Source organism: Camelina sativa, chromosome 3 (genome assembly GCF_030686135.1).
Source record: "Camelina sativa cultivar CO46 ecotype springtype chromosome 3, ASM3068613v1".
Lineage (NCBI taxonomy): Eukaryota > Viridiplantae > Streptophyta > Magnoliopsida > Brassicales > Brassicaceae > Camelina > Camelina sativa.
This window is the reverse complement of record NC_141882.1, coordinates 830,505-844,669: the sequence shown is the minus strand read 5'-3', so window position 1 is coordinate 844,669 and position 14,165 is coordinate 830,505. Positions and strand designations below refer to the sequence as shown.

General features: G+C 34.6%; 3 protein-coding genes across 5 annotated transcripts; all 3 read left to right on the top strand.

Moving 5' to 3' along the window:
- Positions 1-305: 305 nt before the first annotated feature.
- Positions 306-3,265, top strand: LOC104760203 (uncharacterized). Of its 3 annotated transcripts, none has more exons than XR_015594754.1 (14): positions 306-443; positions 540-570; positions 669-742; positions 961-1,000; positions 1,098-1,156; positions 1,253-1,378; positions 1,485-1,617; positions 1,755-2,032; positions 2,120-2,233; positions 2,328-2,456; positions 2,550-2,650; positions 2,721-2,812; positions 2,905-3,035; positions 3,118-3,265. XR_015594754.1 is itself a non-coding variant. In XM_087507658.1 (14 exons), the coding sequence occupies exons 1-14, from the start codon at positions 420-422 to the stop codon at positions 3,182-3,184; spliced, it is 1,404 nt and encodes a 467-aa protein (XP_087363784.1). In that variant the 5' UTR covers positions 322-419; the 3' UTR covers positions 3,185-3,265. The 3 variants fall into 3 exon arrangements, 2 of the variants coding, with proteins under 2 accessions (XP_087363784.1, XP_087363786.1); XM_087507658.1 differs by having other exon boundaries at positions 322-443; positions 2,323-2,456; XM_087507660.1 differs by having other exon boundaries at positions 338-443; positions 1,736-2,032; positions 2,323-2,456.
- A 5,340-nt stretch (positions 3,266-8,605) lies between these two features.
- LOC104760193 (glutathione S-transferase F4-like) lies at positions 8,606-11,662 on the top strand. Its single transcript, XM_010483083.3, has 7 exons — positions 8,606-8,805; positions 8,945-9,064; positions 9,208-9,293; positions 10,061-10,315; positions 10,478-10,620; positions 10,875-10,923; positions 11,009-11,662. Exons 4-7 carry the CDS (start codon positions 10,192-10,194, stop codon positions 11,479-11,481), a joined length of 789 nt encoding a protein of 262 aa, XP_010481385.2. The 5' UTR covers positions 8,606-8,805; positions 8,945-9,064; positions 9,208-9,293; positions 10,061-10,191; the 3' UTR covers positions 11,482-11,662.
- Positions 11,663-12,145: 483 nt separating this feature from the next.
- Positions 12,146-13,536, top strand: LOC104760185 (glutathione S-transferase F6). The gene is made up of 3 exons (XM_010483072.3): positions 12,146-12,608; positions 12,691-12,739; positions 12,893-13,536. The coding sequence occupies exons 1-3, from the start codon at positions 12,459-12,461 to the stop codon at positions 13,318-13,320; spliced, it is 627 nt and encodes a 208-aa protein (XP_010481374.2). The 5' UTR covers positions 12,146-12,458; the 3' UTR covers positions 13,321-13,536.
- The last annotated feature ends 629 nt before the right edge of the window (positions 13,537-14,165 follow it).

Genomic DNA, 14,165 nt, shown 5'->3' with positions numbered 1-14,165 from the left:
AATTTTAAACATTTGTATTTTTATTATTGGTCAACCAATTAAAGAGTTATCATATACATTTCCTTCCAAAGAAAAGAAAAAAAAAAGATATTAACTCTACTTATAATTAAAGAAGACCAGTAATTAATAGTACTTTAAAAAGATATATTTACATTAGGTCAATGAAAAGTAACAACATTTTCATATTCATTCATATTCTATCCATTGGGCTAACAATGTGAAACTGATGAATAATCAGGTTAATTTTTGATTAAATACAAAATGTGGGGGTATCAAAAACAAATTCGAAAATGTCGGACAACTTTATTGCATTGGGCCCATAAAAGCCCAATTTAGTAAAACAAACTGATAAGTATACTCTCTCCTCTCGGCAACGCCGCCGGTTAGACCGGCGAGATTGTTCTGAATGCTGACGGCGAATGTGGCGGCGAAATAACTTACCGGTGACTATCTCGTATCCCGTGTGAATTGTTTAATTCTTCTAGGAAATTCATTTGATTTTTCCGTTTTCTTTTGCTATTTCCTTGTTGGATTTTCAGGGGAATTTAGATTCCGATCAAAGCATATCTGGTGAGGATTGCTTTTTTGTTCATATGAAAAATTTCGCTTTCAGAGATTATGTTTTTGTGTCTAACGAGTGATTCTCAAGCTGTTGTTTGGTCTTTTAGAGGAAGAAGAAGAGCACATCAATGTTAGTTCGGGAGAAACTGATATGTGGCCAAGTGAGAATGCCAAGGAAGAGGTAATGTTATATCTCCATCATAATCTGGGTTTCTCCAAAATTAGGTTGTATTGACACACTGTTTTGATCTGGCTTGCGAAATAACATGGGAACTTTTGATATTGGTAATAAACCTGATTATTTCTCAATAGAATTGTTGTGGCTTGAGTAGTTTTTGAGTAGGAGCTATAGGGAATTTTATTGTAGTTTTTGACCATAGCTTGGCTTCAATATTTTAGGGGGGATTACTACTTCAAACAAAGCTCGAAAAACTCATAGGTAAATATATATATATGTATATCCAGTTTGTGGTCAGCATCTCATCAATTACATTTAAGGTAAGTGTTTTCACAAAGAGGTTATGTGGTGTTTCCAGGTTATGGTGAACAAAAAAATTATGCTAGGGAAACCGGTGTTGTATCTCTGGAAGCAACTGTGAGTCTTTGCTTTCCGTTTTAAAATTCTTTTGTGCAGCTTCTTGCTCCTAGGAAAAATGGATTCAAGTTGTGATGGGAGATTTTTATTCTTTAGATACGGAAGATATCTTCCTCTCTTGAGGATGACGACGTTGATGTTCCTGATTCCCCTGAGGAGAGTTATCTTGCTTCTTCCAGAAGAGTATGCGTACCTGCTCAGGAAAGTGGGTCAGATGATGAGGTTACCATCTAATCTTCAACTTTTTTTGGGTTCTTTTCATGACATCCGAATCTGAAATCTTGAAAAGTTGTCTATTTTTCGTAATGATGATTATTGTTGCCTTCAGATTCAACATGACGAACAAGTGGCAACGTGGTCCACTATATGTAAAGAAACCAAGTCACTAGTCCATTTGCATGGTAACGCTTCAGTCTCATCATCCCATCTATCTGGATTCAGAGCCAAGAGAGGTAGTAAAGGTACTGTTTCATTCAAAACTCTAGTATTTTTACCGTAGAAGTTAAAGAACGGGCACCACGAATTAAAACTTAAGGAAACAGATCATGCGAGAATAAACCTCTGAAATTTCTGAGTTAGGTTTCCAATGTCTCCTCAGTTATCAAAGATCATCTGAGGCCAAAATTTTCGTTTCACTCACATACTCCTGGAGAAACGTTATCCAAGATAAGTGATATGGCTGGAGATCTTGAGCCTGCTGCTGATGAGGCCATAGAAGAGGATCCAATTGCTGAATGTCCCAACGATTTTGATGAAACATCAGAAAGCAGACAAGGTATTTCTGTTGCTGCGTCAAGAGAGGTTTTGCATGGGTTCACTGAGGTTTTAGACATTCCTCCACATAAGATTAGACTGATAAAAAGAACCTCGAAACTGGTAATTTTGCTTATTCAGTGGATTAGCAATTGATTTGCTACTTTGCTCAGTTCTTTGTTTCATTTGTTGGCCTCCTTTCTGTTCCAGTACAGCAGACATGAAAGAAAATCTCTTAAGGGAAACTCGTCTAACTTTCAAGATAGTGATACTGATGACGAACTACCTGGACCTATGGATTGTGGATCATCAAGCGATGATGAGGTTTTGCTTTCTTCCTTTCTCGTGATTTTGGGTAATTTTCATCTCCTCAGCCTACAATCAAATTCAAATAATAGTGTTTTGTTGCATAGCCTAGTTATCAAACCCCGGTGCCAAACATTTCCAACCAGAAGAAACAATTTGTTGGAGACCGGTTTGATGAAGCAATAAAAGCTTCCTCTTTGAGCAAGGAAGGTCTCTTGTTCGGTTCCCCTAAATTGTCAGGGTAATCTAACTCTCAACACCTTCTAGCCACCACGCTTAAAACCACACGAACGACTTAACATCAAAACCTGTTCATTCTTGCATCAATTTACAGTGGCTCTAGTCTATATGGCAAGCTACAACAGATAATGAAACAAGAAAAAGAGACGGAGATGGAAATCACGAAGAAATTGCAGGGGGGAATTGGACAACCAGGTAAACCTGCTTTGTAACTCCCATATAAACACATGCGTATATCTATCTCATTTCCCATTTCCCTACTCAGATGCGTCAAGCTATGTTGATGTAAAAATCATGTCAAGACACTTGGAGGGAAAGCTTGTCGTGTGCAAATGCTCTGTTATTGACCTTTCTGGGGTTTCTCCCTCCATCTCTTCATCAAATTAAACAGTTTCTTTGAAAAACTATCAATCACATTAGAAGCACTAATTCACATTTTGTTTTTGTAGGACTCCCTATTGCTCAAGAACACACAAGCCCTTGCGGCCAACGAGACAGAAACAAGAGTTCTCTTTAGTACAAAAGTTTGTGCGGATGTTGATATCGAAATAGGGAACTGTATCCGACTATATGCGCCATGGTCAGTTATTATTTGATTCCAGTACTCTTCTTATCCCATGTCTGAGCTCTTTTGTGATGATAGCTTTTCACTTTCTCAACAGGAAGGAATTGGAAGTGACGAAAAGCAATGATGTGATTATTTTGTCTTCATATTTCTCAAGTTTGTAATGTCAGTCAATATGTTAAAAACTTGCAAATAATTTTATTACACCGTAGAAAAATGATAATTAAAAGCTCTGATTTGAGAAATAGCAGAATCTTGGTAACTTGAATGAAAAAATGCAGAAAATTATAATTTTTTGTGATAAAAAAAAATTATTGTACGATTTTTTAAATCAGAGGTTGATATTTGGAGTGAGATATCATGTTTTCTTTTGTGGTTTTCAAAGGCGTAATTAAATTTTTACACATCTTAGTCTCTTAGAGAGTCTCTAGTTTGACCAAAACAAAAATTACACATCTTCATGTTCCAAGCCAGCAAAGCAAGCTAGGCTAGGCATGATGCTCTCGACCCGACGGGAAAATAGATGCAGCTCAGTCCCATCGTAATACTGTGTTTGTTACCGTTGTGACTTGTGAGTATAATGAATACACTGTACCCTATATATATAGTTAGAAAAGGAAACAAATTAAGAGATATCTATATCTATATATAATAGCAAATCCACTTTTTTGTGTCAACTTTTAATCCAACGGATGAGATTAGTTACAATTTTAATTCAACGGTTTAAAATTATTAATCGTGTCTTTTCGTCGCACCCCCATCTTTCAAAAATCACACTTCTTAGTCTTTGCATCTCTTTGTTGTACCTCCTGGTTTCAAAAATCACATCCATTAATTTTTACACCTTTTAAATCACACCTCTAAGTCTTTGCATCTCTTTGTTGTATCTCCTGGTTTCAAAAATCACATCCATTAATTTTTACACCTTTTAAATCACACATTTTAGTCTTTGCATCTCTTTGTTGTACCTCATGGTTTCAAAAATCACATCTATTAATTTTTACACCTTTTAAATCACACCTCCTTAGTCTTTGCATCTCTTTGTTGTACCTCATGATTTCAAAAATACATCCATTAATTTTTACACCTTTTAATTTAACACATCTATGTGTTACACCTCTTTGTTGTACCTCCATGTTTCACATCTATTAATTTTTACACATTTACATTTTTCACCTCTATGTCTTACACCTCTTTGTTTATTATATATAAACTTTTCTTGACTACATAAACAAGTTTCGAACAATTGTTTTCTGAGTACTAAAGAATTGTATTATTGAAGTGTTTTTTAACTTTCAAGCATCAATCTCTAATTCAAGGTAATTTAATATTTTTGCTGCGAATGACCTGTAGTGTTTCTCGGTTAGATTATTATTAATGTTAGTCGACACTATTAAGTTCATACATTAATCTTAGTTTTGTTAACTTTTAGTCTCTTCAAAATTTTTAGTCTTTCCGGTTTTCATGTTTTTGCATGGCTAATGTTATTAAGTACGTGTGCCATATTTTTTGCATGGCTAATGTTTTTGATTCTCAATGTGCAGATTTTATTTTTTGACTTTCTGGAAAAACCAAAACCAAGATACGAGAGGCATGATGATATGCAGTGATGCTAGAGCTACAGATAAGCCAAATTTTTTTAACAAACATGGTATAGTTATAATTATATATATGTTCTTATTTTAACCTATAGATAATAGCAAACCCACTTTTTTGTGTCAACTTTTACTCCAACGGATGAGATTAGTTCCAGTTTTAATCCAACGGTTTAAAATTATTAATCGTGTCTTTTCGTCGCACTCCCATCTTTCAAAAATTACACCTCTTAGTCTTTGCATCTCTTTGTTGTACCTCCTGGTTTCAAAAATCACATCCATTAATTTTTACACCTTTTAAATCACACTTCTTAGTCTTTGCATCTCTTTGTTGTACCTCCTGGTTTCAAAAATCACATCTATTAATTTTTACACCTTTTAAATCACACCTCCTTAGTATTTGCATCTCTTTGTTGTACCTCTTGGTTTCAAAAATCACATCCATTAATTTTTACACCTTTTAATTTCACACATTTATGTGTTACACCTCTTTGTTGTACCTCCATGTTTCACATCTATTAATTTTTACACATTTACATTTCACACCTCTATGTCTTACACCTCTTTGTTTAAAATATATAAACTTTTCTTGACTACATAAACAAGTTTCAAACAATTGTTTTCTGAGTACTAAAGAATTGTATTATTGAAGTGTTTTTTAACTTTCAAGCATCAATCTCTAATTCAAGGTAATTTAATATTTTTGCTGCGAATGAACTGCAGTGTTTCTCGGTTAGATTATTATTATTGTTAGTCGACACTATTAAGTTCATACATTAATCTTAGTTTTGTTAACTTTTAGTCTCTTCAAAAATTTTAGCCTTTCCGGTTTTCATGTTTTTGCATGGCTAATGTTATTAAGTACGTGTGCCATATTTTTTGCATGGCTAATGTTTTTGATTCTCAATGTGCAGATTTTCTTTTTTTGACTTTCTGGAAAAACCAAAACCAAGATACGAGAGGCATGATGATATGCAGTGATGCTAGAGCTACAGATAAGCCAATTTTTTTTAACAAACATGGTATAATTATAAGTTTATATATATTCTTATTTTAACCTATTTATTTTTTCTAACAAACATGGTATAAATGTTAAAAAAAAAAATTTGTTTGTAGGATGTCCATTAGATGTTCATGATCCAGGTTAGTTTACATTTTTTGTAAATAAAGTTTTTAAAATTTTTAGGTGAATTATAATTTCTTATACTTTCTGGGTATCAAACATTTTGATATTATATAGAAATATTACAAATGAGCATGGAAATAGAGTGCCGAAGAAAAAGCCAGACATACTTGTGACAACACAAAATTAAATTCTAGAAAGCGTAAGCACGACCAAATGACAAGTCAAGTTAGAAAGAAAAGATCTACTAAAGGTAACTTATTTAGTCTTTGATGACTTTCTAATCTGTATATACAACTTTTTAAAAACATAATGTATAACAGTCACTTTTAGAGTGATCTGGAATCTGCCAAAAAAAAGAAAATGCAAGAAATTTATAAAATTAGTGTTTAACCTAAAGAAGAGAACATTAAAAGGTGAGATATTATTATCACCTGTTTCACCACATCGACTTCGTTTTCGCTGTGTTTATTGAAAAACATGATGGTACCGATTCATAGACATGAGTGGGAAATCAAATAGAGGGAGATGCAGCCTGGAAGGAGAGCAGCCGACACGGTGGAATGGGATGGATTGGGAGAGACCAACATAAAATCCTCTGTTCTATATTTTATTAATTTTCTGAACTTTTGTAGTTTAATTGAATTGCTTTGATTGAATAGCTGATGAGTGTATAAGTTTTGTCTATATGCATTCTTAGTCTGTTACGTCTTGATTTTTTTTCTTTTCCAAAGAGGAATATGTGATTTGAAGCAAATATTACAAATCCATGTATCAAATGTGTTAGTAGGAAATAAGGCAATCAAGATTAACCCATTAAAAGGGAGGAAAGAAGGGTGTCTTTTGACGGAAAACGTGAGACCAACATGCATGTAACTGTGGAAAGCATTATAGCCAAATATATATCTCTAAAAGTTGTAGCTGAAGAATGTGAGTTACTCTATACTAACCAATTAGGTTTGATTGGTCGGTCATATAAAACTTGGTTTTGTACATATCTAAAAGTGAGAGAAAAAAACATCCACAAGCATAAATGAAATTTTATATATGGTTAAAAGTAATGTTCATAGTAAATCATTTGTATACAAACTCCACTTGTTTACAACATCGGAATATTGATTGTGATTTGTGAATCAGTAATCTATGGAAAGAGAAATCGCGTATCAAAGTGAAGGGGAAACGAAACTCAATCCAGCCATCTACTCCGATCCCAATCTTCGACCTTCCTTCGACAAGTGGCATTTAGTATTTTCTCGATACAGTAAATAAATCAAGAGATAAGCAGCCTCGTATGTATTTCGATTGATAATGATCAACAACAAAGACAATTTCTAATAGCGAATTAAGAAAGGATATCAATATATAGCACCATATGGTCGGAGACAAACATAAATGAAATTTTATATATGGTTAAAAGTAATGTTCATAGTAAATCAAGCTCTAAAAAAGGCTCACTTTTGTGTGTGACAACATAAAATATAATAACATTGAAATGAATTTTTGGCTTTTTAATCAGCAGAAAGAAATAGCAAGAAGTGAAAATGATCAAATTGATTGAGAAAAGAAAGAATTTAGGATGAATTACAAATGTTAAATTTCAATTTAGGATTTCACCTCCCCGTGTGTTGCCGCACGGATCGCTTTCCTAGTATATATAAAAACAAATTATATATATATATATATATATATCTTAATAATAAATTACCTTATTAACGTGACCGTTGTGAATATAGATTTCCATTTTTTCCTTTTAAACCTCTAAAATTTAATTAGCTCTATAAATAAAATAAATAAAACAGAGCTGTTTAAGGAATTAATCGTTCAGCATTCTTCCTTCCTCGAGAGAGAAAGAAGTAATCAAAACTCTCTAGCTCTTTTCTTTTTTCTGGCTGCCTCTTCATTCTTCAAAACCCTAAACCAAAAAATAAAATCTAACTTTCATTATCATATATAATAACCAAAGAAAAAGAAAAAAAAAAACATATGTTTTCTCTCTTCTCAACCTAAAAAGAGGCTATGCCAATTTCATACGAAGAGACTCGCTGATGATCCATGTAGACGTTTAAATAAGCCGATCATCGAAGCGGGAAGGATTAGAGTCACCTGAGAGATCCGGAACATTCGGAAACGTTGCCTCCACCGACTCCTGCTTCGAAGGATGCGGTGGTTGATGACGCCGAAGAGACCAGCTACTCTAATTTCCCTAAGTAAGTAAGCGTGGAAGCTTCTACGAGTTTTTCTCTCCCCTTTCTTTAAACCCTAGATTCGATTCCCTGCTTCTGCTTTGATTGCTTTTCTTTATTTATCAACTTACAGTAATTAGGGTTTTGTTATAGGTATACGGAAGGAAGATATAGCCGCGCTAGATCCAGATCATCTGCTCTCCTCCGATCCATTGTTGAGAATTGAGTTCTTGATTAAATCTGCAACAAAGAGAAATCAGTAAGTCGAAGAACAAAGAAGAAGAAGCAAAGCTCCCGTGAAGAAGAAAACGTTGCCGGAGAAGAAACGTCGTGAAGAGAGGAGTCAAAGGTGGAGAAGAAGGTCAACAAACCATATGGGTTTGTGTTTTGTGAGTTGGGCCATCGGTGATGTTGAGGCCCATATGAATAAGTGTTTTGTGTTTCTTTAGTTAAGGTCCAACAAGAATGGTTGTGTTAACTAAAACACCAAGTTCAAGTTAGAGTCCAAGTGTTGTGTAAGAAGAGTAAATCAAGGAGGAATTAGAGTCAATGTGTAGGGTGGCTACTTGTCTTGTGTAAGAGAGTAGTTAGTAGGAGTATGGTCTAGAAGCATGGGTGCAATTGTGTGTGTGTCAAGTAGAAGTAGTATATGTATGTGTGTGTGTGCTCTTGTAAGAAAAAACTAAGTGAATGCAATGTAGACAATTAAAGTTTCTCTCTTAGTAAAGAATCGTTGGTGTGAAGAAAAACAAACACAAGAGAGATAGAGAGAGTAACTCTATGCTTCTGTTAAAACAGAGAATAGAAACAGAGCATAAGAGAGTGTGTGAAAGCAAATTGACCTCAACAAGTGAGGTCTGAAATGTCAACATCCATCCATTGATGTAAGCCTATTCCTCGATTGCTTTTTTTTTGTTTTGTTTTGGTTATTGTTGATATGGTTTTGCGTTTTCATTGTCTTTTGTTGACTCAATTGCTCAATTGCTTCTGCTTTTTTTTTTTTTTTTTGGGTTCATATTGAAGGTTTGCATGAAAGGGTTTTTTACAGTTTTGGGAAAAAGAGAGAATTATTATATGTCACACAGTCACAGTCTCTCGCTGATGATTTGCTTTCACCAAATTAGTAGAAGAGCCTTCGATAATGTAAGTTTCTAATTTTGATGTATGATCTAATCCTATCTCTAACTAACCCCTAAGTCAAAGTTCATATCTTTCAATTCTATTGAGTTTTTTTTTTTGTGTGTGTTTAACGTACGTGATTAATCATCTTCTTCTCTTTTTATCAGCTCAAGTTAAGATGATCTTTCTGAAAGCATTCTCGGAGCCCAACAATAATGAAGGGTATATACATTTCTCTACCTGAATCATGAAGGTATTGCTTTCTTTAATTTCCTTTTTTTTAACCTTTTTAATTATTGATTATTTTCCAAACAAAAAAAAAGAAAGTTTTTTCTCGTCTTGTTTTCAGATTTTAAATTAAATTTAAAGAATACTATATTTTAAGTAATTGTTTTTGAAAGATTTTTTTTTTAAGTTTTTAAACTTGAGTGTTACATTTAAATGGGTTGAAAACAAACTGGATTCTGCATCCCGTCTCATCCTACGGGTCTGTAAGCTTGTTTTGCGAGTTCAACATGTATACGTATTTTAATTTATCACTTAGGTTTTTTCAACTATTTTTTCATTAATCGTTTAAAAAAAAATCTTGAGTGTTACATTTAAATGCGTTGAAAACAATCCGGATTCTGCATCCCGTCCCATCCTACGGGTACGTAAGCTTGGTTTTGTGAGTTCAACATGTTTATACGTATTTTAAATTTATCATTTTTTAAAAAAAAATTGTTTTAAAACTTAAGTAAGTAATGTGGTAGGCAAAAAGAAAATTTAGAACCTAAATACTTAGAATGATAAAATAAAATGAAAAATCTTGTTGCAATCAACACTCTAAGAAAAAAAATTCCCAATACTAAATTTGAATATGATATTGTTGTTTAGTGTAATAACAACTATAACTGTAATGATAATACAAAAATAACAACTATAACTGTAATGATAATATAATAATTGTTGAATACAAGGAGATTTTTGTTTAATAAACAAAAAAATTAAGGTAGATACTTAGTTTATGTTGTACCACAGGAACAAATTATCTCTTGATTCCCAAGGAAGGTGACTCTTTACGTGCGTCCCAGGGGAAAAAATATCAAAATGTTCCTCTTTCAGTCTTTTGTATTGCAAAAGAAAAAGGCACATAACTTTGGTGTATATATATGGGTTTACCGAGGAGCTTTACATGCAAAAACAAGTCTATCATCTATATATACATGGACTGCGTACAGATAGTGTTCAAGTTATTGCCAAATTGGAAGCGTGAGGCAGAAGTAAAAAAGCTCGGTAAGATTAATAGTATTATAGGTTTTGATTTTCAGTAATATCTTCCTAGATTAGTTTGGCAATAACTTTTACAAGGTTCATGGATTGACTTCAAGTAAGAATAAAACAGGATGCGTGGTTTCACATTATTCTGATTTTTGTTTTCCAAATTCTTCATTGCAGGTTACAAGGTTCATGGCGATCCTTTCTCAACAAACACAAGGCGTGTCCTCGCTGTTCTCCATGAGAAAGGACTCTCTTACGAACCCATTACCGTCAAATTGCAAACCGGTGAACACAAAAGTGAACATTTCCTCGCTCTCAACGTAAGTACTTATATCCCATAATTGAAATATCCTTATTTCAAGGTGAGACTACTCAGCTGTAGAGTGTAGATAGATTACTTGTCACTCGAATCTAGATTATATGCTCCAGTTTCACTATGCCTATATATCGATCATGTTCTGAATTTGTAATCCTTGTATAGATCGAATGATCAACACATACATGAATTTGTTATATAGCAAGGTTTTAATTCTCGCCTAGGGATTAACTTTTACCACTGGTGTTATTGATGCAGCCATTTGGTCAAGTCCCCGTTTTTGAAGATAGAAATGTTAAGTTGTCCGGTGAGTTTAGTCTTACACACTAATCAACAACAACCTGAGCAATTTTTTTGTATTTAGCTAATAGATTTTGAGTATTTCCTTCTAGAGTCTCGGGCCATCACACAATACATCGCATATGTTCATAGCCCAAGAGGCACAGAGCTTTTGAATCTTCAAAGCCACGAGACAATGGCAATACTAACAATGTGGATGGAAATCGAAGCTCATCATTTTGATCCACCCGCATCGAAACTCACTTGGGAACAAGTCATTAAGCCTCTCTACGGTCTAGAGACTGACCATACGGTTGTCAAAGAGAACGAGGCTAATCTAGAGAAGGTTCTAAATGTCTACGAGAAACGACTCCAAGAATCAAGATTCTTGGCTTGTAATAGCTTTACTTTGGTTGATCTCCATCACCTACCAAATATACAATACCTTTTGGGAACTCCAACGAAAAGATTGTTCAAAAATCGACCTAAAGTGCATAAGTGGGTGGATGAGATTACGAGTAGAGAGGCTTGGAAGATGGCTTGCGATCAAGAGAAATCTTGGTTTAATAAGCAGAGGAGGAACTAAATAAAAGCAGAAGTAAAATTTGTGTGTCAGTGTGTTTGGGTCCTTTGTAAGCTTGTGCTAGCTGTTTGTTACGTGCAGTTGAATCTTTGTTAAGATGCTTCATTGCTTTGTGTTTGGTTTGTAAATATGTTTGATGTAGTATATATAAATAAAGAACAAAAAAGCATCGTTTAAGAGAGAATATGGATTTGAAATTAAAATACACACAACAAACCAAAGGATAAACATGCACTTTTTCATAATTAAACTTTTGCAAATTTCGGTGAATAAATTCTCAAATTCATGTTTAAATGGTAATATCTCTTTTGGTCCTATTAGAGAAATCGATCGTACTTAGTAGAATAGTTAGTAACCATTGGTTAGTTACTTTATATAATTCAGCCACCAATTTGATTCAACATGATTGATATTTTATTGACCCCTAGTTTGGATATTGTCGAAAGTGTGAAAGGGAGATATTCTTAGCTTCATTTATTTATTTTTTTAATTTTTTCATAATCTTTCATCCTTCTAGAGAGTGAAATATTTCGTGAGACATCGACGACAAATCTTCCACTCAACGATCTAAATAATCTGAACATCCAACGATCAAACGTGAACTCAAACTTTGACTAGTAGATGAATGAATGACTACTCTCGTGGACGTTATCATGTGGTGGTTGTTTTTTTCTCTCATTATAATGTTTTTATAATTTATATGAACGTCATACTAAACTCGAACCAATAGAAACGGCGAATCATACACTACTCAGCTTGACTTTTTAAATAATCCTCTTTAACAAATTCAGAGTATTCAAGCTTGGTGGCGCCGAGGATTTCGTTTTGTTTTTGTTTATTCACTAAGTTACTCTGTTTCGGTTGTATAAATAAACCCCCCCCCCCCCCCCCCCCCCATTCGTTTACATATTTCATCAACCACAAAGATCTCTCTAGTACTACTCTAATACATCTCTAACAACACTAGAAACAGCATTAACATGTCAGGAATCAAAGTTTTCGGCCACCCTGCTTCCACAGCCACGAGAAGAGTTCTCATCGCCTTGCACGAGAAGAATCTCGACTTTGAGTTCGTTCATATCGAGCTCAAAGATGGTGAACACAAGAAAGAGCCTTTCATCCTCCGCAACGTGAGTACTTATTATACTGTCAGGACTTTAGATGCTGTACTACTGAGTCTTGGTCTGAAATTCTTGAATATTGTTTTTGCAGCCTTTTGGCAAAGTTCCAGCCTTTGAAGATGGAGACTTCAAGCTTTTTGGTAAATCAGCAAAACACTTAACTTTAGTAGACCTAATCTATTATATAGTAACTTGGTTCGGTTATGGTTATTTCTCTCAAATTATGTTTTTGATTATTGCAATTAAAGAAACCGTCTGAAACATCTCTTACTCTTTTTTGTTTGGTTGGGCAGAATCAAGAGCAATTACTCAATACATAGCACATAATTTCGCAGACAAAGGAAACAACCTTCTCTCAGCCGGAAAGGACATGGCGATCATAGCCATGGGAATAGAAATCGAATCGCATGAGTTTGAACCTGTTGGTTCAAAGCTTGTGTGGGAGCAAGTCCTCAAGCCGTTGTACGGTATGACCACAGACAAAGCCGTTGTTGAAGAAGAAGAGGCTAAGTTAGCCAAAGTCCTCGATGTTTACGAACACAGGCTTGGTGAGTCTAAGTATTTGGCTGCTGACCACTTCACTTTGGCCGATCTTCACACCATCCCTGTGATTCAATACTTGCTTGGTACTCCAAGTAAGAAACTCTTCGACGAGCGTACACATGTCAGTGCTTGGGTTGCTGACATCACTTCTAGGCCTTCCGCTCAGAAGGTTCTCTAAGTGAAATCCAACTGTTAATCAGCAGGGATTAATAAAAGTGGCGATGGCCTGATTGCCCAATTCTCTCATAAAAACTCTGTGTTTCTTTTTGTGTGTGTTTTCCCTTTTTCGTGTGTACTCTGTTTTTCTCTGCTACCGAGAGTGATTGGTTTGAATGTAACCTTCAATAAAAGAGTCTTTGATGAATAATAAAAAAAGTATCTTCGTTATCTTAAAGTTAAGCTACTATATTTAGTGTTGATCTCATTCTTGAATATTGACTTGAGACTTCCTTTTTGTTTGCATTGTAAAGGTAGAAATTGACCGTTGACTTTTAAATGCTTCTTTTAACTACTAGTGTATTTTAAGCTTCATATTTAGACAAAGACACTTCTGCTACTCATCAAGTTACTAATCCTATTCGTTAATCGATTCCAAACATTCTGTGATGTTGGCAAGCTTCGAAGTCCACGATGTTAATTATCTTTTTGGCGTAACTGGCACCAGTAAAAAAGTTCATAGATAATATTAAAACAGAGCAACAAATACAAAACTAAGCGTTTCTACAAAGATAGGGTTTTTTTCTTCTTCTTCGGAAGCGTATAATAATAAAATTGAATGGCTATGGGTTACAGCTTCGTCGCTAAACCGCCACTTACTCCGCCGCGACTCGAACCCTCACTCCATAACTACCCTTTTCAATTCTCGCCCGGAATTGGGATTTCCATCTCCTTGTTTTCGCTTCCTCAGCTTCTCCGTCTCCGCCGTAAAACTGCTGGGTACAAGATTTATCGGTACCCTTACTCCACATACATACAAGGCGTGTCCTCGCCGTTCTCCACGAACGAGAAAGGTCTCTCTTACGA

Bases quoted from the DNA above. Each gene is read 5' to 3' on its own strand.
- LOC104760203 (XM_087507658.1), top strand. From the start codon at position 420: ATGTGGCGGCGAAATAACTTACCG. The intron at 2,651-2,720 runs GTAAACCTGCTT...TTCCCTACTCAG, and splicing joins GGGGGGAATTGGACAACCAG to ATGCGTCAAGCTATGTTGAT. The intron at 3,036-3,117 runs GTCAGTTATTAT...CTTTCTCAACAG, and splicing joins ATCCGACTATATGCGCCATG to GAAGGAATTGGAAGTGACGA.
- LOC104760185 (XM_010483072.3), top strand. From the start codon at position 12,459: ATGTCAGGAATCAAAGTTTTCGGCCACCCTGCTTCCACAGCCACGAGA. The intron at 12,609-12,690 runs GTGAGTACTTAT...TTGTTTTTGCAG, and splicing joins AGCCTTTCATCCTCCGCAAC to CCTTTTGGCAAAGTTCCAGC. The intron at 12,740-12,892 runs GTAAATCAGCAA...TTGGTTGGGCAG, and splicing joins TGGAGACTTCAAGCTTTTTG to AATCAAGAGCAATTACTCAA.
- LOC104760193 (XM_010483083.3), top strand. From the start codon at position 10,192: ATGGGTTTACCGAGGAGCTTTACATGCAAAAACAAGTCTATCATCTAT. The intron at 10,316-10,477 runs GTAAGATTAATA...TCTTCATTGCAG, and splicing joins GGCAGAAGTAAAAAAGCTCG to GTTACAAGGTTCATGGCGAT. The intron at 10,621-10,874 runs GTAAGTACTTAT...TTATTGATGCAG, and splicing joins AACATTTCCTCGCTCTCAAC to CCATTTGGTCAAGTCCCCGT.